This window comes from Lissotriton helveticus, chromosome 3_1 (assembly GCF_964261635.1).
Source record: "Lissotriton helveticus chromosome 3_1, aLisHel1.1, whole genome shotgun sequence".
Lineage (NCBI taxonomy): Eukaryota > Metazoa > Chordata > Amphibia > Caudata > Salamandridae > Lissotriton > Lissotriton helveticus.
Window position 1 is genome coordinate 2123322632 of NC_136061.1, and position 25933 is coordinate 2123348564.

Genomic DNA, 25933 nt, shown 5'->3' on the forward strand with positions numbered 1-25933 from the left:
ATAGTGAGATCGAGTACCCTATGTTGGTGGATTACTTACATGACTTGACTGCTAAATTACGTGTTCTCCACCAACTGGTCTATGACAGTTTGCCGACAGCTACTGCAGATCCAGGCCATACGATTCAACCTGGCGATTTTGTCTTGACGAAGAATTTTCAACGAACCAAGAACTTGGAACCGAGATGGACTGGACCACATTTGGTCCTTTTGGCCACTAGAACTGCTGTTAGGGTAGCTGGTAAAAAAAACTGGGTGCATGCCACCCATTGCAAAAGAATTCCTTTGCCCTTACCGTATGATAAGTGGGTGAGGGATGGAATAGCCGATTCCGAATGTGAAAGGATTCCTAGATTTGTACCGGTTAGTGATGCACATTCGACATGGACTCAGTCAGAACGCGAGGATGATGACATTCTGTAAGCTGCTGTGCCTTCCCATCTGAAACTCGACACAACGAATCCGGAAATCCTTTTCCAAGAGCAAACTGTGGCTGGTAAAGAGCGCTACAATCTAAGACCGAGAAAGACTGAACCTATGGACAAATAAAGATTGAAATGTAGGGAATTCCACCTTGTCAGATCAAGAGACTTTTTTTTACCTTTTTTTTTCCTTTTTCGAGTCACCATCCGGACTCAGCTGCAGGGTCACGGTACAGCCTTAAGGGGTGAGCCGCGTATTGACATAAGGTCTGTGGTTCATGGTCGTTAGTACGATCTTGACGCACATTTAAGTAAAGAAGGTAATAGCCATCAGCAGCACGTTAGAGGATGGAGTTTTTTGAGTCTGACAAGGGTGTTAAGAGAACTGATCCTAAAGTGAAAATATGTATATTGATTCGTAGCAAATGTATTTTGATATTATGTTTTCTAATGCTTTTGAATATTACGTTAGCTTGTGTGGGTTGGATTGTCTATGTTACGCAACAGACGCTTGCATCTACGTCCCAACCTACTCTTTCTTTCTCTACTGTTTCCCCACATGAGTTTCATACGTTGCCTGAACATGAACAGACACGAAGATCAGATTTTGTAAACAATTAGTTCTTACAGATGTTGCATCAGCATCAGCTAGTCGTAAATACCACAAATTGTTGGGTTTGTGGTCTTATGCCACATCCGACAGATAAGGGAATGCCAAATTTGGTTTTGCCTTTTTCGCCTAATGGGTCAGTATGGGCACTCCAAGCAATGTTTATCTATGTGAATGAAGCATCTCCTGTACGTTCTATCAAAGATAATGCAAGTAATAATGCCTTGATACAGGGAATAGTAGATATGATCAGAGATATTGATGCATATAATGCTATCCCTAAAGATGAGGTACGAGCATATGTTGGTTGGAACAAGACTGGATATAGCATTAGTCTGACAGAGAAAGAGAGACAGAAAAGGTCTCCTCCTATTTCGATTGTACCTCACCGAGGTCATTTTTGTCTGCAAGGTAATGGTCAGAACCCGAGAGCTCAGCTTGGTAAGAGTGTGTGTGTTCACACCTATGTCTATACGTCCCAGAAATCTCCACCTTTCGTGCCAGCTAAAGGCACATATTTTGTTTGTTACGACAGAGCATATACATGGTTGTCTTCTGATTTCTCAGGCACATGTTATGTGGCATTTTTGCTTCCCCCTACGTATACAGCTGCTTTCAATTACCATAAGACAAGATATGGTAGAGGTGTTATCGATGCGAAAGATACTGTCGCACAAGAAGTTGGAGACTTCTTTAAGGGTTTTCTGCCCTTTTGGGGTCCTATGGCTAATAGTAGGAATATTCGTCAGCTTACGAGAGTGGTCGAGGCCACTATAAATGAGACTGCAGGTGCCCTTAGCAATATTACAGCTGAGCTTCAAGCGGATCGCCTTATGACATTACAGAACCGCTTTGTTTTAGATATTATACTTGCAGATAGAGGTGGGGTATGTAAATTGATCGGGTCTAGTTGATGCGTTTTCATACCAAATAACGCCCCGACAGTGTACCAAGCCATCTTGAGATTACATAAGTCCGCTGAGTCTATACATGTAGACGAAGGGAACTGGTCATTGATAGAATGGTTTTGGGAACTGCTGTCCAAATGGGGATGAAAGATTGTGATGTTTCTTGGTATGGCTTTAGCAATCCTTTTCTCGTGTTGGTTATGCATCCAGTGTGGTCCCGCCATTTGTAGTCTTTGTGCTACGATCTGTGTGAGAAGACCAGTCCTGAGAGAAGTGAAGGATAATAGGATGATGTTACAGCAACACCTTGACGACCTGATCAGAATAGATATAGACCTGGATTCAGATTGACGTGAGCTTAGGTTATTACCTACGTAATGGCAAAAGGAGGGCCTGAGGTTCCGTGTTTTCGAACCAGACTCCATTTTGTTTGAGTTGTTCAAGACGCCATTTTTGTCTTGCCCTCACGTAGGCCGTGGAGGTAACCGAACGAACAAAGTTGCATGGGCCTCATTGTCCATGTATGCATTAACAGGCCCTTTTCTGACTTGTGAGTGAATTGCAGAGAAACTGACCTCTTCACCTGAAACTGACCTCGCAAAACCAATTTCCCTTAAGTTTGATTCTTGTCTAAAATTGCCAATCAATGTTCAGGATATTGTTAGCTTTTAGTTTCTTGCACATATCTTATCCTACTCAACATCTGAATTGTTTCTTTCCTTACGACTTTTCATTACATGGGTAGTGCTTTCAATTATGGGTTTGTCCGGCTTGTGGATATAAAATTTGGGACAGTCCTAATAATTAACTTTTGGGTTGGGTTACTGTAAATTGGGTTTTTGTTAATGTAATACTCAGTTAGAAAATGTGTCCTATTGGTCAGAATTTTGCGCAGTGGGTGTACATTTATAAAGAGAATATGGTGTATAAAAAGTGATGTCTTGCTCTTTGAAATTGAGCAGTTTCCTGAGTTGTACACCGTGTTGTATTGCTTGGTTTACTGTTACTAGCTGCAGCTAATAAATTTGATCTTTGACGCTATCCAGAAGTATTCCGTGTATCTGTATTCTAAGACAGGAGAATCCGAAGACTTCGGGTGTGTCCCTGGCACCGCTGGGTTCTAAGAAAACCCGGTTCTTCAGAAGGCATGGCTTGGCAGTTTGGGCTGGACTGTTCCCATGAGGCACGGGGTCAGACTGATTTGCATATGGCCATGTCTGAACTGGGGTGGCAGAGTGGGCTAAAGAACGGTGATGGATTAAACCCAGATCTGTTGACTGGGTGTGAGTGTTTGATTGGTTCAGATGCTCCGTCCATCACCACCCCTTTTGTACCGCTTTTTTCGCCATAAGTTGGCAGGGTATGCTCAGACGTGAGTCCCTTGCTCACTTTGCCACTGGATTCAAGCAAGCCTGGCTGAAGAAGGCTGTAATGCCAGAAACCGGTCCTAGGAAGCTTGTTTCCGGTCCAGGGAAGGCATGGCTTGGCAGTTCGGGCTGGACTGTTCCCATGAGGCACAGGGTCAGACTGATTTGCATATAGCCATGTCTGAACTGGGGTGGCAGAGTGGGCTAAAGAACGGTGATGGATTAAACCCAGATCTTTTGACTGGGTGTGAGTGTTTGATTGGTTCAGATGCTCCGTCCATCACCACCCCCTTTTGTACCGCTTTTGGCCGCCATAAGTGTGGCAGGGTTTGCTCAGACGTGAGTCCCTTGCTCACTTGGCCACTGGATTCAAGGTAGCCTGGCTGATGAGGATTATGAATCCGAAACCGTTCCCAGGATGCTTGTTTCCGGTCCATGGAAGACATGGCTTGGCAGTTCGGGCTGGACTGTTCCCATGAGGCACAGGGTCAGACTGATTTGCATATAGCCATGTCTGAAATGGGATGGCTGAGTGGGCTAAAGAATGGTGATGGATTAAACCCAGATCAGTTGACTGGGGGTGAGTGTTTGATTTGCTCAAGCGCTCCGTCCATCATCCCCTTTTGTATCGCTTTGTTCACCCTAAGTATGGCAGGGTATGCTCAGACGTGAGTCCCTTGTTCACTTGGCCGCTGGATTCAAGATAGCCTGGCTGATGAGGATTATGAATCCGAAACCGGTCCCAGGATGCTTGTTTCCGGTTCATGGAAGACATGGCTTGGCAGTTCGGGCTGAACTGTTCCCATGAGGCACATGGTCAGACTGATTTGCATATAGCCATGTCTGAACTGGGGTGGCAGAGTGGGCTAAAGAATGGTGATGGATTAAACCCAGATCAGTTGACTGGGGGTGAGTGTTTGATTTGCTCTAACGCTCCGTCCATCATCCCCTTTTGTATCGCTTTGCTCGCCCTAAGTGTGGCAGGGTATGCTCAGACGTGAGTCCCTTGCTCACTTGGCCACTGGATTCAAGATAGCCTGGCTGATGAGGATTATGAATCCGAAACCGGTCCCAGGATGCTTGTTTCCGGTCCATGGAAGACATGGCTTGGCAGTTCGGGCTGGACTGTTCCCATGAGGCACAGGGTCAGACTGATTTGCATATGGCCATGTCTGAAATGGGGTGGCTGAGTGGGCTAAAGAATGGTGATGGATTAAACCCAGATCAGTTGACTGGGGGTGAGTGTTTGATTTGCTCTAACGCTCCGTCCATCATCCCCTTTTGTATCGCTTTGTTCGCCCTAAGTGTGGCGGGGTATGCTCAGACGTGAGTCCCTTGCTCACTTGGCCACTGGATTCAAGATAGCCTGGCTGATGAGGATTATGAATCCGAAACCGGTCCCAGGATGCTTGTTTCCGGTCCATGGAAGACATGGCTTGGCAGTTCGGGCTGGACTGTTCCCATGAGGCACAGGGTCAGACTGATTTGCATATGGCCATGTCTGAACAGGGGGGGCAGAGTGAGCTAAAGAACGGTGATGGATTAAACCCAGATCTGTTGACCGGGTGTGAGTGTTTGATTGGTTCAGATGCTCCGTCTATCACCACCCCCTTTTGTACCGCTTTGTTCGCCATAGGTTGGCAGGGTATGCTGAGACGTGAGTCCCTTGCTCACTTTGCACTGGATTCAAGCAAGCCTGGCTGAAGACGGCTGTAATGCCAGAAACCGGTCCTAGGAAGCTTGTTTCCGGTCCCGAGAAGGCATGGCTTGGCAGTTCGGGCTGGACTGTTCCCATGAGGCACAGGGTCAGACTGATTTGCATATGGCCATATCTGAACTGGGGTGGCAGAGTGGGCTAAAGAATGGTGATGGATTAAACCCAGTTCTGTTGACTGGGTGTGAGTGTTTGATTGGTTCAGATGCTCCGACAATCACCACCCCCTTTTGTACCGCACTAATTGCTGGGCAGCTGTGAAGAGAGCTGTAGGTACTGGCACTCACTGTGTCCTCTGAAGCCCCCACTGGGACTTTCTGCAACACTTGTGGCCAACGTCACAGCTGCCAGCACTTGTGTGGCGCAGCTGGGGAGATACTGGGGGCCCTGGCGCTCACAGTGCCTGGTGAGCCCTACTCGGGGACTCGGTAAATCAAACCATGCCCCACATTGCAGCTGCCCACTAAGGCAGCGCAGCTAAGGACATACAAGTGAGCACTGGCACTACGGTGCCTTTAGAGAGACCACAGGGGGGATTGCAACCAACCATGTGCCCTGGCACCCGCCCCAACAACCAGTCCACCACTGCGCTCCACTCACTGGGCTCTCTGCTCCAGTGAAGTCTCTGCTCTCTCAAAGCACGGTGCAGCCCTCTGTTCTTCACCCGGTCCCTCTCCTGGGACCAGGACTTCTGCAAGGAGCCTGCAAGGCTCTGGACGTCCTCGTGGCACACCGGCAAGGGGCAATGGCAGGCACCTATTCCCGGGCCTCTCCTCACTTTGGCGGCTCTCTTACTCGTGCGGCGGGGGCAGGCACCGACAAGTGCCTCGGGCCCCCACCACCTTCATCACAACAGGCGGCAGGCCCCAGACTTCCGCGTCGCCGTCTCCCAGCTGGGGGAAGGCAGAAATTACATCCGCGAGACCCCGTCCACAGACAGCAGATGCGCTTCCTTTTGAGGCTTGGGCCGTGGCGGTGAGCTCTTCTCAGTCAATATGGGGTAGACTCACGTTTTAGGCACAGATAGTGGCGGGGTGGGCACCCGCCATGTAAAACAATCATAAAGCGGAGTGGGCTCCAACTAAATCGGCCAAATGCGGGGTGGGCTCCTTCCTTTCTCCCCTTCATTAGGGGGAATCCCCACGCTGGGATTCCTTCTGGGATGACTGCAGCTCAGTGCTGCGGAGCCCTCTTCTCCAAAATCAAGCGCTCACAAGGTGCTAGAAGCAGACAAAGGTCCTGCAGTAAAAAGAATAATTCCAGCAAAAGATCCTTTAGGGATCAAGGGGCAATGCAGGGCCCAGGGAGGCAATCCCTCATAGCAGCCCCCTCTGGGACCCAGCAGCAGCACGCCCCAGCAGGATCAGCACACCAGAACTGAACAACCTCATGGGGTTACAGCTCCTTCTTTTATACACCCTTTCTCTTTGTCTAAAGCGCAAGGCATGGGGGAACCAGATGCAACTGGTTCACGGGGGATTTGGTGCACTTTGCTTTCCAAGCTCCTCTTCCCCTTTGTCAGGTGGGGGCTCATCATCAGACACATCACAGGGGGGCATAGCCAGCATTCACTAGGGACGACACCATCCTATTCAGAGTCAGGGGATTACCCCTCCCACTACTCTTAGCCCAGGTGTCCCATTCATCTAGTGCTGACTCACCCTGCCTCTCCTGGAGCCACCCACACCTCTCAACCCCTGTCACTCACAAGCCAGACATGCAATTCATATCAGGCAGGCAAACACATAGCACATAGAATTGCTAACTTCTAAAAGTGGCACTCCTCCACCAGTCATCATAAAACAGCGCACACCATTGCGCAGCATTTATTCTCACGAATTCATACATACTAAACTCGCCCCTGCCGCTCCTTTCATACCAGGAATTACCACGGACACACTTACCCCAATGCATTCCTATGGGAGAGCAGGTCAATCTCAGCACGAATGCACAGAGAGCACACGCACTTTACACTGGACCACAGTGCTAAATTGCTCAATGGCCTAAAATCACCAGCACCAGGCTACAGAAAAACGCAAGAATGCAAAAAGTTTTGGGGTGAACCTGCAAAAGGGCCAAGTACAACAATGCTTCATAGAAAAATAAAGATTACTCCACCTCTGCGGGTTTTGTCTCCAGTTTATGTATGTATGTTTATATTAATTTAAATATGTAATTATTAAAAGTGTAACTAAAGGCGTGAGACCCTAAGAGTGATTGGAACACTGAACAGTCAAAAAGCAAAAATAAGGACACCGAATTTGGGTTGCAAGAAAATGCGGACTCTTTTCAGAGGCATTTTGGCACATCAGTGCCATGCGGTATGATGGAGAATGCCAATATTTGAACATTGTACTGGCATCTGTTTGTTAGAAAATAGATCTTATTTTATTTAGAGGTTGGATTTGAATTGCATCCTTCTACACTGCTTCCAGAGCAGGGAAGGGCATACAAAAAAAGAAGAAACAAAACCCAGATCTCAGCATAACTGAAGAAGAGTCTATGGAGGATGCAATGTAAGAAAAGGGCAATGTGAAAATTGTAAAATTGATACTTGTATAGCGCACTACTCACCCGCAAGGGTCTCAAGGCACTTGTACGTATACCGCTGTGGAACCCATCCTGGCTTTCCCTGTGAGGTGTCCACTCCTGGGCGCCCCCAAGGTGGAGGCCAGGCATCCTTAACGTTGTGGGGGCCGTTGTGGAGATTAAGCAAGTTATTGCCCAGAGTTGCAGAGTGGGACTCCATGATTGGAATAGGCACCGAGGCGAGAATTATCAGGTCCGTGGAATTTTGAGCCCAAGACCCGCCGAGGCGGGGAATTGAACCCTGGTCCCGGGCTAGACCTCTGCATCAGGGTCTGCCGCTCTAACCATTGAGCCACACTTCTGTGTTGTCCTGAGGTGGGACAAAAAGTACAATTGGCAAGATACATGCACATAAAAAAAAAAACAACGAAGGAACAAATACCCCAGGATACTATTCAGCAGCAGCCCCGCCCAAGGAGACCAAAGGGCAGTTATCCAGCTATATAATCAATTAAAGACTTTGTGGGGAAATTTTATAAAGGAAAGAGCTGGAAGGATGGGGAATTAAGTGCGGATACGAATCCCCCAGACTCAGCCTCAGCAAAAACGGTATGTTCAATCTCTGACACCTTAGTAAGTCTAGGACACGATTCACAGGTGCTGTTTGATCTTAACCTTTCCGGAGCATCGCTGGACCCAAGATTGTCCTCATCCCCAAGACATTCACCGAGACTATATGCCTCGCCAAATGCCTCATTAAGCGTTCATGAGGTAGGGAGAGAGGCAGAGGAAAGGGGCTTAGAGGAGGAAGAGCTTCCAAGAATCTTTCGCCCTACAAAGGATTACCTGGATGAGAGGGTGAAGGATGGAGCGGAAACCCATCAGGAAAAAACATCTGACTCCACCAGCCCATCGGTGTCCAATCTTGAGGTTACGGGGACTTCTAGTGTTTCAATGTTGGATGCGATGATGATACTACAAAAAACTTTGCAAGGTTTACTTGAGGTAGCAGTATTAAACAATGAAGCCATAAAGGCCCAAAGGGTTCAGTTTAATATTATGATAGGGGAGCTAAAACAAATTAAAGATCTTAATCCCTCTATGATTAGGATTGGTGGAGAGGACCTTCAAGAGGGGGGAAGTCAGCTGCCTAATATACCAGTAGAGAATCCCGACCCTAACGTGTATGTCTCGAGATACCCAATGATAATAAAAAAAAGGAGTGAGAGGAGGGGCTTCAAATTACGCATCCCTCGACCACGAGTGTGGGAGGGTGTTGGAACCTGGGATGTCAGGTCACCTAGGGTAGCCTGGCCTAGGGTAAGACATGCATTTCTAAAGGCACAAGTGTGAAGGTTGCAAACCACCCAGCAGTAAATCCACGCAATAGCACACAAAAAGGACACTACACCAAAGTATGGAAAAATAAGAGCTTGTTTATAAAAATAATATACTCGGCTTTATACTTTTTAAAATCACAGCTCAGTATGGAACATTAAATCCCGTCAAAACACCTAGTCTAACAAAGTTACTAAATCAACATTTTAAGCAGTTTTCCTATTAGAGGTCACAGCTCAATACAGCTTAGTTCTAAAATTGATACAATCCCTGCAGAATTGCTAAATTAATTCATCAATTGACATCACTAGTACATTACATTAAACTCTGCTGGTTTGGCTCTCCAAACCTTTCATTACAGCATTACTTCAGAAGAGGCAAGATCAGTACTTATACTTAGTCAGATATGCTATATCCATTACATTTGGTACCCCTACAATTCCGCTTTATTATGAACCAAAGATTAACTAGTTATAACCAATTAACACAGCAATCAAGTCCCGACAGGGATTCCTTAGGGGCACTGCACTCCTGGGGACAGATTCTCTGTTCAGTTACTTGTCAGTGCTCAATCACGGGCACTAGTCTTACCCTGGTTGTGAAGGTCACTTCCCCAACGTGAATATCTCCTTACTTGTGTTAAGGTTGAAGCTGGAACCTTCATGCGCCAGAAACAAGGGGGAAAACTGGGTGATATGGCCAAGGAACCGAGGGCTGGAAAGGCTCTCTCGCCTCTGTGCTCCCTTATCCCGCTCGGGCCGACTCCTCTGTGAGGCGCTCGAGCAGAAGGAACAAAGGCAGGAACCACGATGCCCTCCTGGCCCCTACCGGGCCTCTCAACTCTCCCTCCCTGCTCGGGCCAGCTCCTTGGTGTGGCGCTCGAGCAGGAGGAAAAGGCAGATCACGGGCACAAGCTGAGGAAGCAACCGGCGCCCCTCCTCAGCGCTGGTCGACGAGAACACTTCTCCAGCGGACATGCGCGGTAGCACTCGCGCTGGTGCCACCTCCCACGGCGCCCGCTCAAAGGAAGGACGCTTCACTCCCGGGCCTGGTCGATCCTAGGCCCCTCCTGTGCCAGGAATAACTGCAACACTTGGGCATGCGCGAAGGCGCCTTTTGGACAGTGTCTTGCCCTCACTTTCTCCTGTCAACCGGGGCGCTACACAGCAACGCGACTGGAGCGCGATCGGTGCCCCAGGGGTCCCTCTCCTAATTCGATGAAGGGAACGAGTTCCTAGCCCCTCACTTTCCACTTAACAGGCTGAAAGGCTTGCCACACACCACAGGATCAGTCAGTGGTAAGAAAAGCTTGTTGTATACTAAGGAAGTGCTTCCTTTCCACACTATAGAGAGGAGGGGGGGATAAAAGGGGGGCTCCTTCAGAGTAGAGCCACAGAGCTCTTCTTCAGCACTAATCCCCTATCCCTCCTTACTGAACAGACTTAGGGGCACCAGGGAACTCTTAGTTCTGCTCCCAGGGCAGGGTCCTTCTCAGTTCCCCAGACTACTGGAATTAACCCCTTCCCCTATCTGTCCAGGATCAGCAGGATGAACTAACTTGGCTAGGACAACAGGAAATGGGAGGTGGGAAAGCCTTGACAGAGGGTTACCCTTGTAGAGGAATCCACCCTTCAGGATCCTACCCCTACCAGACCTCAGCCTTCACTCTAGCTGCTCCTCACTGACAGACCAAATGGCTGTCCAGCATTCCGCCTTATATAGGCTGTCCCTCAGTGGTCCAGAAGGGACCAGAAGGTTCTGGAACGCCCTATACTAGTCTATGGGCAGGTTCTGGGTTTGGCAGTTAGGGCAGTTGGTAGCCACCATTTTGTGGTTCCCACTATCTTCCTGTCAGAACAGGCCTCTGGGCCTGAGGTGAAAAACTATAAGGGGGGACAGAACACCTATCCCTTTGACCAACACCTAGAAAAAGTTAGTGGACAAAAATTATTAAAGGTATGAGGGGCAAAAAGGGGACAAAATAAATAATAAATTGGAGGGACTACGCAAAAAGCCAGACAGGTCTAACACGCGTCCCCCCCAGCTGAAAGTGGGGAGAACTACCCAACCCCTTGGGAGTCCTCATCACTAAGGCGGAAATACCTGGAGAGACCGTCTGCATTGGCGTGGTCCACTCCAGGCCGATGTTCCACCCGGAAGTCCATTCCCTGTAGGGAGATGGACCACCTCAACAGCTTGGGATTTTCCCCTTTCATTTGCATCAGCCAACGAAGGGGTCGATGGTCAGTCTGAACCAGGAAGTGCGATCCAAACAGGTATGGCCGCAGCTTCTTCAGAGCCCACACCACCGCAAAAGCTTCCCTCTCAATTGCACTCCACTTCTGTTCCCGGGGAAGCAGTCTTCTGGATAAGAAGACCACAGGCTGATCCAGGCCCTCTTCATTCAGTTGCGATAACACTGCCCCAATGCCATGTTCTGATGCATCTTTCTGGACAATGAACTCCTTGGAGAAGTCTGGGGCCCTCAGGACCGGTGCTGCACACATTGCCTGCTTCAACTTTTCAAAGGCTTGCTGACAAGCCTTCGTCCAAACTACCCGTCGAGGTTGTTTCTTTGAGGTGAGCTCTGTGAGGGGCGCTACAATAGTGCCAAACCCCTTCACAAAGCGACGGTAGTATCCTGTGAGGCCCAGGAAAGCTCGGACCTCAGTCTGTGTCTTGGGGGGTTCCCAGGCCATGATTGCCTCAATCTTTGCCTGCAGGGGCTGCACTGACCCCCTACCCACCAAGTGTCCAAGGTACACAACCGACCCTTGCCTAATCTGGCATTTGCTGGCTTTGATGGTCAATCCAGCTTGTTTCAGGGCCTGGAGAACTGCTTGCAAATGTTGCAAATGGTCCTCCCAACTGCTACTGAAGACAGCAATGTCATCCAGGTAGGCAGCAGAGAAACTCTCCATTCCAGAGAGGACCTGATTCACCAGCCGTGAAATGTGGCAGGGGCATTTTTGAGCCCAAAGGGCATCACACAAAATTGGAAGTGTCCCTCAGGCGTGGAGAAGGCTGACCTTTCCTTTGCTCCATCTGTCAAGGAGATCTGCCAGTACCCTGAAGTGAGGTCAAAGGTACTTAGGTATTGGGCAGCTCCTAGCCGGTCAATTAACTCATCCGCCCTAGGGATCGGATGAGCATCAGTCTTTGTAACTGAGTTCAGTCCTCGGTAATCCACACAGAACCTCAGTTCTGGTGTGGTGCCTGGTGGGGCGGCTTTTGGCACTAGCACCACCGGACTGGACCAAGGGCTGTTGGAAGGTTCGATAACTCCCAGCTCTAGCATCTTGGCAACCTCTCCATGGATGCTAGCCTTCACCTTGTCGGACAGCCGGTAGGTCTTCGACTTCACTGGTGGGCTGTCCCCTGTGTCCACATCATGGGTACACAGGTGGGTCCTTCCCGGGACAAGGGAGAACAACGAAGAGTACTGCTCCAATACCTGGCGGCAATCCTCTCGCTGCTCAGGAGTTAGGGATGGGGAGAAAATCACTCCCTCCACCGACCCATCCTTCTCTTGAGACGAGAAGAGATCAGGGAGAGGCTCGCTTTCTGCTTCCTCGGCACCATCAGTCACCATCATCAGGATGACCTCTGGCCTCTCATGGTGGGGTTTGAGGCGATTGGCATGCAGCACCCGTAGGGGCTGTCGCGGGGTCTTAAGATCCACCAAGTAAGTGGCCTTACCCTTCTTTTCCAACACCTCAAATGGGCCTGCCCAGCGATCTTGGAGGGCACTAAGCTCTCCAGGTTCTATCACCCACACTTTCTGGCCAGGTTCCAATTCCACCGGGTGAGCATTGTGATCGTACCATTCCTTCATTACTGCCTGGCTGGCCTCCAAGTTGTCAGAAGCTTGCTTCCACAACTTTGCCATCTGGCTCCGGAAGGCCAGCATGTAGCTCACCACATCTTGAGGAGGCTTTCTGGGAGACTTTTCCCATCCATCCTTCACCAGGCTGAGAGGTCCACGCACAGGGTGCCCGTACAACAGTTCAAAAGGGCTGAAGCCCACTCCCTTCTGCGGCACTTCTCGGTAGGAAAACAGCAAACAGGGCAGGAGGACGTCCCATTTCCTCCGTAGGCTCTCAGGCAGACTTCTTATCATGCCCTTCAGGGTCTTATTGAACCTCTCTACCAGTCCATTCGACTGGGGGTGATAAGGAGTGGTGAACCGGTAGGTCACTCCACACTCCTTCCACATCGCCCGCATGTAAGCCGACAGAAAGTTGGTCCCCCTGTCGGACACAACTTCCTTAGGGAATCCTACTCGGGTAAAGATTCCCATCAGGGCCCTAGCCACCACAGGTGCAGTGACAGTCCTCAGAGGAATGGCCTCTGGATAACGTGTGGCATGATCCACCAGAACCAGGATAAACCTGTGACCAGCTGTTGTTGGTGGATCCAATGGCCCTACAATGTCGATGCCCACCCTTTCAAAGGGGGTGCTAACGACTGGAAGTGGTTCCAGGGGAGCTTTTAGCTTCACCCCCGTTTTCCCACTGGCCTGGCAGGATACACATGTCCGACAGTAAGTGTTGGACGCCACTTTCATCTGAGGCCAGTAAAAGTGGAGGACAAGCCGAGCAAAGGTCTTGTCCTGGCCTAAGTGTCCTGCCAAGGGTATTGCATGAGCCAATTCCAGCAGAAAGGCTCGGTATTGCTGCGGGACTACCAAGGCCCTTGATGAGCCAGGTAAGGGTACCTTGGGTTCACTGTAGAGGAGTCCATCCTCCCAGTAAATATGGTGGTGTCCCGTAGCATCACCTGCTGCCTGGGCTTCAGCCTGACGCCTCAGTCCCTCAAGGGTAGGGCACTCCCTCTGCCCCTTACAGAATTCTTCTCTGGTAGGTCCTCCCTCCACGTGCCACTCAGCAGGGATGGGTAAATCCTCCAGAGAGTCTACTTCCCCCTCCACAGACTCCTGGTCCACCACTGCAGGTGGCCGATCTGTCACATGGAGTGTGGAAGCCGAAGCAGGCTCTTCCTGTCTTCGGGTCTGTCCCTTTTTGGCAGCGGGTTGGGCCATTGTTCCAGGCTCCAACCCAGGTGAACTCCCTCTTCGGGCAGTCGCAGACCTTGTGCTCACACAGGCCCAGTCAGGTGTACCCAGCATCGCAGAGTGCGTCCGGTATTCCACCTCTCTCCAAGTGTTGTGCTCCAGGTCATTCCCCAGCAGACAATCAACTGGCACGGCAGGGCTTACGGCAACTCGAAGTGAACCTGCAACCCCTTCCCACTCAAAGGGAACCTCAGCCACTGGATAGTGGCCCATTCTGCCGTCAGCCATCGCGGCTGGGTGGAGTACATTGGGAACCACCTGCTCTGGAGACACCAGTCGACTTCTCACCATAGTCATACTGGCTCCTGTATCTCTCAGAGCCTCCCCACTTTGGCCATTGATGGTGACCCATTGCCCATACTTTGTAGTATTTGGGAGCACCTGGATCTTTGGAACCATCTCCCGTTCTCCCAGGGACACTAAGGTAACACCCGCCCACTCACCCCCCTTATCTAAGGGCAACTCCTCCCCGAGCGCTACACTAGCTACTCCCGGTGGTTTTCCTCCGGTGGGAGGGGGTGGTCTCTTTGGGCATCTGACATCTCCCTTATAATGTCCAACACCACCACACTCAAAACAGTGGAGAACCCTTGGCTGCTGGCTTTGGCCAGGATTAGGGTTTCTGGGTGGGTTTACCTTAGGGGTGAAACCTGTTCCCTTTCCTTGGTAATTATTTTGGGGACCTTTAGAGATCTCCTTCTTTTTATCTCCTCCCTCCTTCTTCAGGGGGGCGCCCTGTCCGGCCTTTTGGGAATCCCCTCCAGTCCCCTTTGAGGACACCTGGGTACTTGCCCAGATGTCCGCCTCCTCTGCAAGCTTCCGGGGATTGGTCAGCTTGCTGTCCACCAGGTGTTGGCGCAGCTCAGGAAAACATTACTCGAGGAGGTGCTCTTTCAAAAATAGATCATACAACCCCTCATAGTCCTTCACCTCACTGCCCTTGACCCAGCCCTCCAATGCCTTACGTGCGTAGTCAAGGAAGTCCACCCAGTTCTGGGTGCTTAACTTGTGGCTCCCCCTGAACTTCTGGCGATACCTTTCCGGGGTAAGCCCAAACTTCCTGACCAATGCTAGCTTCATGGTGGGGTAGTTGGTCTGCTCCTCTGATTCCAAGGCCAGCAATGTGTCCCGACCAGTAGGAGGCATGTACTTATACAACCCACCCCCCCCAGTGCTTCTCCTGGATCCCATGGGCTCTTAAGGAGACCTCATAGGCTGCCAGCCACTTGGCTATGTCATCCCCCTGACTATAACTGGCAATTATATCCTTAGGCAGGTAGGGTCTGGACTCCCTGGTTGGTTCTCTGGTTTCGCTGCCACCATTTGGAGTTGGAAAGGGTCCCCGTTGCAGGGCCTGGAGTTCTAACTCTTTTAGTTTGAATTCATGAGCCATTCTCCGCTCTTCCTTCTCCTGTTCTAACCTCCTCCCCTCCCTCTTTTCTTCCAACTCCATTTTTGCTATTTCCCACCTTAACAGTCTATCCTCTCTCCTGTCAGCTAACTCGGTTTCTGACAACCCTCTCGATGACACACTGCTGCCCTCCCGTGAGGTTGCCTTGGGGCTGATTGACATCTCACCCACCCCCAGGGGACATTCCGCAGTCCTATCAATGACAGTACCTCTGTCCGATTCCTCCTCTTCCACCGTTCCCTCCTCATTGCGCGCTTCCACCCAAGCCCTCAAACTGGTCTGGAGTTCCCCCTTCTTGGCACCACGCTTAAAGAACACTCCCAATTGTTGATAGAAATCTTTTAGCTGGGCCAATGAATAAGTGTCCAGTTTTTCCAGTGCAAATTCCATTTTGCAAAAGGCAACACAAGGTTAAGCACACAAAAAGAATAGAGTGGCAAGGGCAACCTGAAGCTACCTCCACCCCCCCACCAGGAACAAATTTGGAAAAACAAAATTCAAATTAGGAGGGCCGCAAGGAGAAAACTCCTGGTGTAGGCCAGTGTATTGCGTTGAATTACTATTGAGTAGCTGCAACCAAGTCAGGATCCCACCGCTAGACACCAATCTGTTGGAACCTGGGATGTCAGGTCACCTAGGGTAGCCTGGCCTAGGGTAAGACATGCATTTCTAAAGGCACAAGTGTGAAGGTTGCAAACCACCCAGCAGTAAATCCACGCAATAGCACACAAAAAGGACACTACACCAAAGTATGGAAAAATAAGAGCTTGTTTATAAAAATAATATACTCGGCTTTATACTTTTTAAAATCACAGCTCAGTATGGAACATTAAATCCCGTCAAAACACCTAGTCTAACAAAGTTACTAAATCAACATTTTAAGCAGTTTTCCTATTAGAGGTCACAGCTCAATACAGCTTAGTTCTAAAATTGATACAATCCCTGCAGAATTGCTAAATTAATTCATCAATTGACATCACTAGTACATTACATTAAACTCTGCTGGTTTGGCTCTCCAAACCTTTCATTACAGCATTACTTCAGAAGAGGCAAGATCAGTACTTATACTTAGTCAGATATGCTATATCCATTACATTTGGTACCCCTACAATTCCGCTTTATTATGAACCAAAGATTAACTAGTTATAACCAATTAACACAGCAATCAATGAAGTCCCGACAGGGATTCCTTAGGGGCACTGCACTCCTGGGGACAGATTCTCTGTTCAGTTACTTGTCAGTGCTCAATCACGGGCACTAGTCTTATCCTGGTTGTGAAGGTCACTTCCCCAACGTGAATATCTCCTTACTTGTGTTAAGGTTGAAGCTGGAACCTTCATGTGCCAGAAACAAGGGGGAAAACTGGGTGATATGGCCAAGGAACCGAGGGCTGGAAAGGCTCTCTCGCCTCTGTGCTCCCTTATCCCGCTCGGGCCGACTCCTCTGTGAGGCGCTCGAGCAGAAGGAACAAAGGCAGGAACCACGATGCCCTCCTGGCCCCTACCGGGCCTCTCAACTCTCCCTCCCTGCTCGGGCCAGCTCCTTGGTGTGGCGCTCGAGCAGGAGGAAAAGGCAGATCACGGGCACAAGCTGAGGAAGCAACCGGCGCCCCTCCTCAGCGCTGGTCGACGAGAACACTTCTCCAGCGGACATGCGCGGTAGCGCTCGCGCTGGTGCCGCCTCCCACTGCGCCCGCTCAAAGGAAGGACGCTTTACTCCCGGGCCTGCTCGATCCTAGGCCCCTCCTGTGCCAGGAATAACTGCAACACTTGGGCATGCGCGAAGGCGCCTTTTGGACAGTGTCTCACCCTCACTTTCTCCTGTCAACCGGGGCGCTGCACAGCAACGCGACTGGAGCACGATCGGTGCCCCAGGGGTCCCGCTCCTAATTCGATGAAGGGAACAAGTTCCTAGCCCCTCACTTTCCACCTAACAGGCTGAAAGGCTTGCCACACACCACAGGATCAGTCAGTGGTAAGAAAAGCTTGTTGTATACTAAGGAAGTGCTTCCTTTCCACACTATAGAGAGGAGGGGGGGTAAAAGGGGGGCTCCTTCAGAGTAGAGCCACAGAGCTCTTCTTCAGCACTAATCCCCTATCCCTCCTTACTGAACAGACTTAGGGGCACCAGGGAACTCTTAGTTCTGCTCCCAGGGCAGGGTCCTTCTCAGTTCCCCAGACTACTGGAATTAACCCCTTCCCCTATCTGTCCAGGATCAGCAGGATGAACTAACTTGGCTAGGACAACAGGAAATGGGAGGTGGGAAAGCCTTGACAGAGGGTTACCCTTGTAGAGCAATCCACCCTTCAGGATCCTACCCCTACCAGACCTCAGCCTTCACTCTAGCTGCTCCTCACTGACAGACCAAATGGCTGTCCAGCATTCCGCCTTATATAGGCTGTCCCTCAGTGGTCCAGAAGGGACCAGAAGGTTCTGGAACGCCCTATACTAGTCTATGGGCAGGTTCTGGGTTTGGCAGTTAGGGCAGTTGGTAGCCACCATTTTGTGGTTCCCACTATCTTCCTGTCAGAACAGGCCTCTGGGATCTGAGGTGAAAAACTATAAGGGGGGGAAAGAACACCTATCCCTTTGACCAACACCTAGAAAAAGTTAGTGGACAAAAATTATTAAAGGTATGAGGGGCAAAAAGGGGACAAAATAAATAATAAATTGGAGGGACTACGCAAAAACCCAGACAGGTCTAACAGAGGGTAAGAGAAAATTTAGAAAGACCCAACTTTCTACTCAGCAGAGGCCAATAAATGGAGCTTTTGAGAAAGAACGAGAGGGTGAAAAAGAGTTAGTAAGGTCGGCCCAGTTAATAGAAAATAAGCGAGGTAAAGGAACTGCCTCTGATATGCCCGAAGTGGTAGGAACAAGTAAAAAATTCAACAGAAATCCTAAGAACACGAAAGACCCTGATAAGGATAGTGTTGCACCAGTCCAGGGAATAATGATTAAAAAGAAGGTAATGAGACCGCAAGCTGTCAAAAGCATTAGCTCTAACAAAGGGCAGGTTGAGATTGGTACGACCGACAAAACAAACATAAGGACTAGGGACCCATCAAGGATTCCCCGAGATCTAGAGGTAAAAGGTGACCCAGACTTGTGGTTATTTTTTTAGCTGAGTGACCGGGAAATTGGGGGAAAAAAGGTGAGGAAACTAAACCCGCTAAATAGGTCCCAACTGCTTTTCTCTCTTGCTAATTGTAAAAGTTTATGTAGCATCAGCTCAGCAGGTCTTAAAGAAGTGGGGTTTTCTGTAAATAAAAAGGGGACCGAGGGTCGGGGTTCAGCAATAACACCCTACAACTTATAACCCATAACCCGACCCTCGGTTTAATGGTATTATTATTGTAAATGTGTACATTCAAAAGGGAGAAGAGAGGACGTACAGGGAAGAGATGGAAAAACTAAATGAAGATCTGTCAGCTAAGATTGAGAATTACCCTAGAGATGTAATGCTAGTACTGGGGGATTTTAATCACAAGTTAAACCCAGAAAGGACTGACCAATGGTGTCGGGATCAATTGAATCATTATAAAATTTGGAATGCAATATTTCCAAGGTTGATAATGTCAGAACATGACTCAGCTTTAGGTCAAATGTTGGGGGCTTTGGGGTTGATTTGTGCAAATGGTAGATTTGATGTAGATAGACCAGCAAAGCGAACCTTCAAGTCAGGCCAGCAACTTTTTCCAATTGATTATGTCTATACACAACCCTGGCATTTTGAGCTGATCTAAACATTTGAGGTGTTATCTGAAGAAGGAAGTGACCACTTCCCGCTGAGGCTGGAAATATGTGAGAAAAAGAAAAAACAAAGGGAGACAGTGTTGCCGGTTCAAGTTGTTTATCCCAGAGGACTCACAACTAGGATTACGGAGGAATATCTGGAAAAATTGGTAGCCGTCCAACAGACGTTGCTGGTAGAAGACATCCCAAATGTATATGACAGCTCCTGGTTCGAGAACTCAATTAGGGTACTAGTGGAATGTCTTAGGGTAAAAATTAAAGAAAGAAACCCCAATGGTGAGAGGGGAAGTACAGTGTATAAGAAAGGGAGGGGATGGTTTGACGTGGAATGCAGGAAGGCTAAAAACCTAATCAGAGAACAGTAACGAAGATTAAGGGTAAAATACAGTGTAGAATTGTGGTATAATCTCCAGAAGCAAAAGAGGCTCTATAAAATGTTGGTGATGAACAAAAAACGAGGTTTTAGAGAAAGCTGCTGGGATAAATTGCTGACTGCAATAGAATCCAAAGATTTGAAAGGGTTTTGGGGATTGGTGCAAAAAGTTCAAATAAAGAAAGGGGTGCCCTGAAATGTGTGATTCCTGAAAATGAGTGGGCAAAATACTTGGGGGAAATTTATGGGGACTGGAATGAAATTGAAGGTGTAAACTCAATAGGATGTTGCAGAGTGTGTAAAGAAATGGAGGATCATTTTTCCATTGAGAATGTCAGAAAAACTGTGTCTAACTTAAATTTGACACGGGCAGCTGGCTCTGACAATCTCCCGGCGGTGGTGATAAAAAAGAGGTCGGAGTGGTGGGCCCTTTTCTTTTCAAAAATGTTTCAGGGGATACTCACCACAGGCCAAATCCCTGAAAATTGGAGAGGCACAATTATAAGGCCTATCCACAAAAAAGGTGACCTTAATTCTCCTAAAAATTATAGATTAATTAATTTGTTGGATATAGGCGAAAAAGTATTCGCCAAATTGTTCCTAGAAAAACTAAAGGAGTGGTCAGAGATGAATCAAGTTGTACCTCCAGAACAAGGGGGGTTTAAGGAGGGCCATTCGACGGTCGACCACTGTTTCGCACTTTGGTCCATTGCTGGGAAGTCCATGGAGCAGAATGGTAAGTTGTGCTGTAACTTCTGCACACTGCAAACTGGGCACGGATTATTTTAGACACAGATGGGAGTATATCTAGAAAAATTGAGATTGGAAATGGGCTAAGAAAAGGGTGTGTTTTGGCCCATCAATTGTTTTCACTCTTTATAGCAGACCTATCCGCAATTTTAGGTAGAGCAAGGGGGGCAAGCCCTAAGATAAATGGGGAACATATAGCATGTCTCTTATATGCAGACGATATGGTAATTTTCGACCAAACAGAGATCGGGTTACAAAGAAAACTGAACAGTTTCTATGAGTATCGTAAGTCGAAAAAGTTAGTAGTCAACATGGACAAAACAAAGATTCTATGTTTTGGGAGAAGGGAAATGAGATCTAGCTGGTACCTAGGTCATGAGAAGCTGGAAACTGTAGAAGAATACAGGTATCTGGGTATGTGGTTCCAGAAAAACCTTAAATGGACAACCCACCTATATGCATGTAGAACAAGGACAGCAGCGTCAATAAATGGCCTTAGGAAATTTTATGGAAGTTACGGAGAAAAATCAGAAAGCCGGGTCCTAAAGGTATACCTAGCTATGGTGCCCCCGCGATTTCTATATGGGGCAGAGTTACTGTTTTTGGGCGGTAAACATGGTTGGGACGTAGAGGAGGGAAAAGCTTTGAAAAATCTACTCTCACTCCCTAAATGTTCAATGGTGCAAGCTGTATGGTTAGAAACATGTGTAACCTTATGGAAGATGACAGTTTGTATAGCTTTAGTTAGAATCTGGCAGCGCTTGGGCACCAAGGTAGATCAAAAAATCTCGCAATGGTGTAGGAGGGAAGCCTTGACGAGTGAACGATCATGGGCTAAATGGGTCAGATATTCTCTCAGGATGGTTGGCAAACTGCTGAGCCTGGATGTAAGTTCTGAGACCCTCCAAATGGAAGTTACGAGGGAGGCTCTTAGGGAGGTAGGATACGAAGTATCCCGAGCCGAGGACCAAGATTACTTAGCGACGAAAAAGTCAGTACAGTTTATGGCCAGGCCTGGCTAAAAGACACACATTTTTCTTATATTGATAGACTACCGAATAGATGGCTGAGGAGAGAAGTTCTAAGACTAAGAACTGGATTGCATCCTTATTATTGTAACACTAGAGTAAAATTGGAGATGATAGATAGCATTGGAAACTGTCAGTGTATATTGGGAACTACATGCGATATGATGCATATTTTATTGGATTGTACAAACCTTTTAGAACCAGGAAAAGAGATCGTATGTCCCATTTAAAAAAAATACGGTATATATAATAGACTTGCTGCAAGTGTCCTCCTAACAGAAATGATGAATCTAGATATTACTTGTGCATTGGGGAGATTTATGCAAAAAGTTAAACGAATTATGAATTGTGATTAGCTCAAGTTGTGTTTGATCCGCTTTTAATGAGTTATAAGTCATATACTGTTTTAAAGTTTTTATGTAACAATGAACTGTTTTTATAATGTTTTATCTGTTTAAGGACAATGATCCAAATAAACTTTGATTTTTTGAACTTTGAACTACACTGCTTCCAGATAGGGTACCTTTTAAATCTTTATAATTGGTACAAATCTTTGTTAAACTTAACAAGAAGCCTGTGACATGTATTGTGTGTTTCTGAAACATGGTTGTATAATAATATTTGTTAGTAACTAACCAAGGTGGGTTAGAAAATTAATTCAAAAATAACAGAAAATAGATTCCACTGCTGAGCATCTCAGTTAGCGCATCACAAATACTTGTGAAACTAGAGCATCGACCACACTTTGAAATCACTGAGAGCAGAGGAAAGTAGGAGTGGGTCTCTAAAAATAATTTTAAAATGCAACCCACGGGTAAAGCACTTCTCTTGCAGCCATATGGTCTCTGTCATAGTAATAGTGGGGTGCAGGAACACGAATTGGGAGGTGTACATTGTAGCAGCACCTCGTGACGAGCTGGGAGACTGCAGCCAGAAACATTGCTTCTGTCAGATTGATGACATGTTGGTCTTGGCTACCACACATGCACATCCAGACAGCCAATTTCGTTTGCTCTAATGGACAATTTTGCACAGTGGTTCAGTGATACTCCCGCCAACACCATTGTGTGTGTGATGCACACCTAGTGTTCAAATAATTTATTTCAGTCTGTGCATGTGCATGACTATGTGTACGCAGTTGGATAGACGGACTACTTAACACCTTATCATGTAAATCTAATAGGAACACAAATGGGGCAATGTAACCACTCACAACATGCTCTCCCCCTGATAGACAACCCATCCAACTAATGGCAAAGCCTGAAAAATACAAGAAAGCCAGTGGAAAAAGATGGCCAATTTAAAAACAATGCTTTCTATACTTGTTTTTGTTATTTTTGACATGAGATTTGCCTGAGTGACATCAAATACACAGTGAGAGTGAAGCTTGAGTTGTCTGTGATGTCACCCAGAAAACTGTAACTCACAATTACCCATATATCATTTTTTTTTTTATGCATGGCCCCGAAATCATTTGCACCTGCATATAGCTGTTTGGCTGAGGCTAATAAGTAATGGGAATGCATACATAATATGGCCATAATAGGGCATTTCCTCTGTGTCCCAAATGTGAAAAAGTACTTTACCTGCCATCCTTAACCTATACCCACCACCTTCTCTACCTTCCTTCCTCCACTGCAGCAGTGCTTTCTCCTTTCATTCAAAGCGGAAAGGCTGCATTGGTCTAACAGTCTGTGAGAGAGCCCTGTCAGCCTGGCCTGGAAGGCCCTTAAGATGTAGCAGCAGTGGGCAACGAGTTTTGTTACCAATTTTTGCTATGTCATAGCAGTGAATTACCAAATTTAGGGGCATATTTATCAACAAACTGCGATAATCATAGCAGAGCGCGCTTAATGCGTTTTTTTCTATCGCTGGATTTCATCGCCGAGGTAGTGTGTTATTATCAACGCTTATCTCAGAGGCGATACAAATTCCAGCGATAGCGGTGTAAACCAGCAATAGTGTGAGAAAACCAGCACTATTTTCACTGCACTATTGTAAAGCTTGCTAATAGGCAAGTGCGGACTCAGCCTGACAATCCACCTCCCATTGTCAAGATGGGTAAGTCAGGTTTTAATCAGGCGTCAGAAACCAGCTATAATCGCGGTTAGAGCGACTTTTATTATCTCTTCGCAGGTCTGGGCCACATTGGTAATAGAGGGAAGTTGAGTTTGCGACAGTTTTCATGTTAATGTTGTGAGGAACGCCTACTTTGCATATCATTAGAGATAAATATCGCTGACATGCAAAGCGGCAAAAAAAGTCGCTATTGCAAGGAAACAAGCGCTAACGCATGTTAGCGAGTCCTTGTTGATTGTCAATGGGAATATTGCCGCATTTCCGGCGATATATGCCAGAAAAGCAGCAATAGTGCTCTTGATAATATTCCCCTCAGAATCTGATGTAAACAATAGAGGCTTCCTGTGGAAGCCATGCATACAGTATTCATAACACATTATACTGGGGCGGATGTTAATCCAAAACTGCTTCGCAAAGTACATGAAATGACTTTTCTGACTGCCCTCTTTGACAGAGACCGTCTGTTGCCAGCCCTCATATCGGAAGGAGGTCATGGATCAGTAGTGGGCACTAGATACCCTTTGAGTGATTGAGTCAGAGTTCTGGAAAAAAAGTAAAAATATCAGTTTACAAAGTGGGGGCACATTCTCGAGTGTACTGCCCTCTGTCCTAAGCTCTAGTCCTCACCTATTGCTTCTAAAGATTTAACAATCGAATTTTGGAGCTCGTGCGTTATCGAGGTCATTGTCTGTGGTATACAAGCCCCTCCCTCTTGTGCCTTGAAATGGATGTCAGTTTTTAGGCAGTTTATTTGGTATTGCGAACTTATCATGAAGTATTCTCTTACTTCCTGAAGTGTTCCGGAGGTGTCTATAGCAAAAACTGGTATAATAAATTAAAAAAGCAAAAGGACTCATAGCTACAACGAGTACAATAGAAAATAATTGCGGTTGTTTATTTGACATGTGCATTTTAAGCATTAAAAGGTCTTGAATTGAGGTGATAAAATATATTCTTGATCACAAACATGTACATAAAGTAGTAGTGAGGGAGCATGTTTCAAAAGGACGCTTACATGCATCTAGTAATACAACTGCACATAATTACAGCTTCTATACATACAGATTTGTGCTCTTTTTCTTTTCCTGTTCTTCCAGAATTGATTCCTGGAACAAAAATGTCAACATCTAATTAAATTAAATGAAAATATAGAAACAGTTTAAACTGTTATTTGTATCACACAGCATGCAGATAGGTTTCTTCGCATAGACAAACATCATCAGAGCAATAACCTGGTGGTTAAACGTTGAGTGAAACGTAAACGTTCTCAAGAGGGCGCACCAGTGGATGCTACTATATACTACCATGGCACTGTAGACACATTGGCCACAGCGTGAGTTATATGGAGAAGTAACATGCGGAAGATCTTGGGAGAGTGGACGGCTTTCTTCAATGTGATCTATATAAACTCTAAAAGGTATGTCTCTGCCCGCTTTCTCACTCCTTTATGAACTATTGCCAGAAAAAACACGAGATAGAGGGCCTGATGAATGTTCTACCTTCTCACAAACCAGGCATCTGCACATTACAGTCTATATACTAATATGTCGAATTTCGAATTTCCCTTTCTCAGTGGGCCGCAAATGGACCTTCCTATTTACTATAAATGATGCAGTTTGCTTTTTGTAGCCCCTATTAGAAACCTCTGTTAAAAAAAAAATTGGGAAGGTTTGGAAGACACTCGGACACATGCAGTGGTCCTCCCCCTCAAGCTATTAGCAGAGCAGGTACCATCCCTACTGTGTTTGCAATTGCAGTCACAAACCATTCACATATCCCATTACGGCTCTCTAATTCAGGACGGGGGTTGGGGGGAGAGGGGTTGATTTCACCCCCCCTCGTATTTTTGATTGGTAAAGGGTCGTGAAACCCCTTGTGGGACTCTGAAAACTTTTCAGACTTGTAGAAGGGATTAAGTAACTAATTGCCCTCACGTGGTCATAAACACAGTTATTTTGCAAATCTCAGGGTTTGCTAATGCAAAAGCGCTATGGCCATCAGGCCTGTGATGAGGTAAGCCATTTTCCTTTATTTCTTGAGATGTGATGAATAAAACATTATCCTTTGTCCAATATTTTAGTATCTGTGTGCTGCTGTTTCTCTAAACTAGTTCAAACTTTGTTGTGAGGACCCATTTTACATGTCACTGATTTCTAATAATTTTAATAAATTCACCCACTCTGTTTGCCCACGAACATGAGATACCGACCTTGTCTATTTTCGGATGTCTATATGTATTTAGTTATTGATTGTATAATCTTCATGTACAAAATAAAGTCTCGTTTAACATGTTCAATGCCATGTTGGTTTTCTATGTGGTTCTCCAATTCTATGAAGAATGTTTACATTATACAATTGTAATGGGCTGTGTAATACTCTACATACAGTCTTGCAAGGTAATATAATTAAGCTTGCCTTTTACTTTGGACGGATATAGAGTACATCACTATACTCAATTATTATAACGTTAAATCGTCAAAATATGACCTTGAGGCAAAGATATTGGGCAACAAGCGCTATTGTAAAGACTATAATTTATGAATTATTAAGACACTATAACAAAATTAATTTGCTT

At 47.0% G+C, this 25933-nt stretch overlaps 1 protein-coding gene across 1 annotated transcript in view; it reads right to left on the bottom strand.

Annotated features, from left to right (window-relative positions):
* TMC3 (transmembrane channel like 3) overlaps positions 1–25933 on the bottom strand; it is a 650080-nt gene that overhangs the window by 271339 nt on the left and 352808 nt on the right. Inside the window, exon 9 of the mRNA XM_078684118.1 lies at positions 24421–24464. Coding sequence (XP_078540244.1) covers positions 24421–24464 — 44 coding nt within the window. The remainder of the gene's footprint in view (positions 1–24420; positions 24465–25933) is intronic.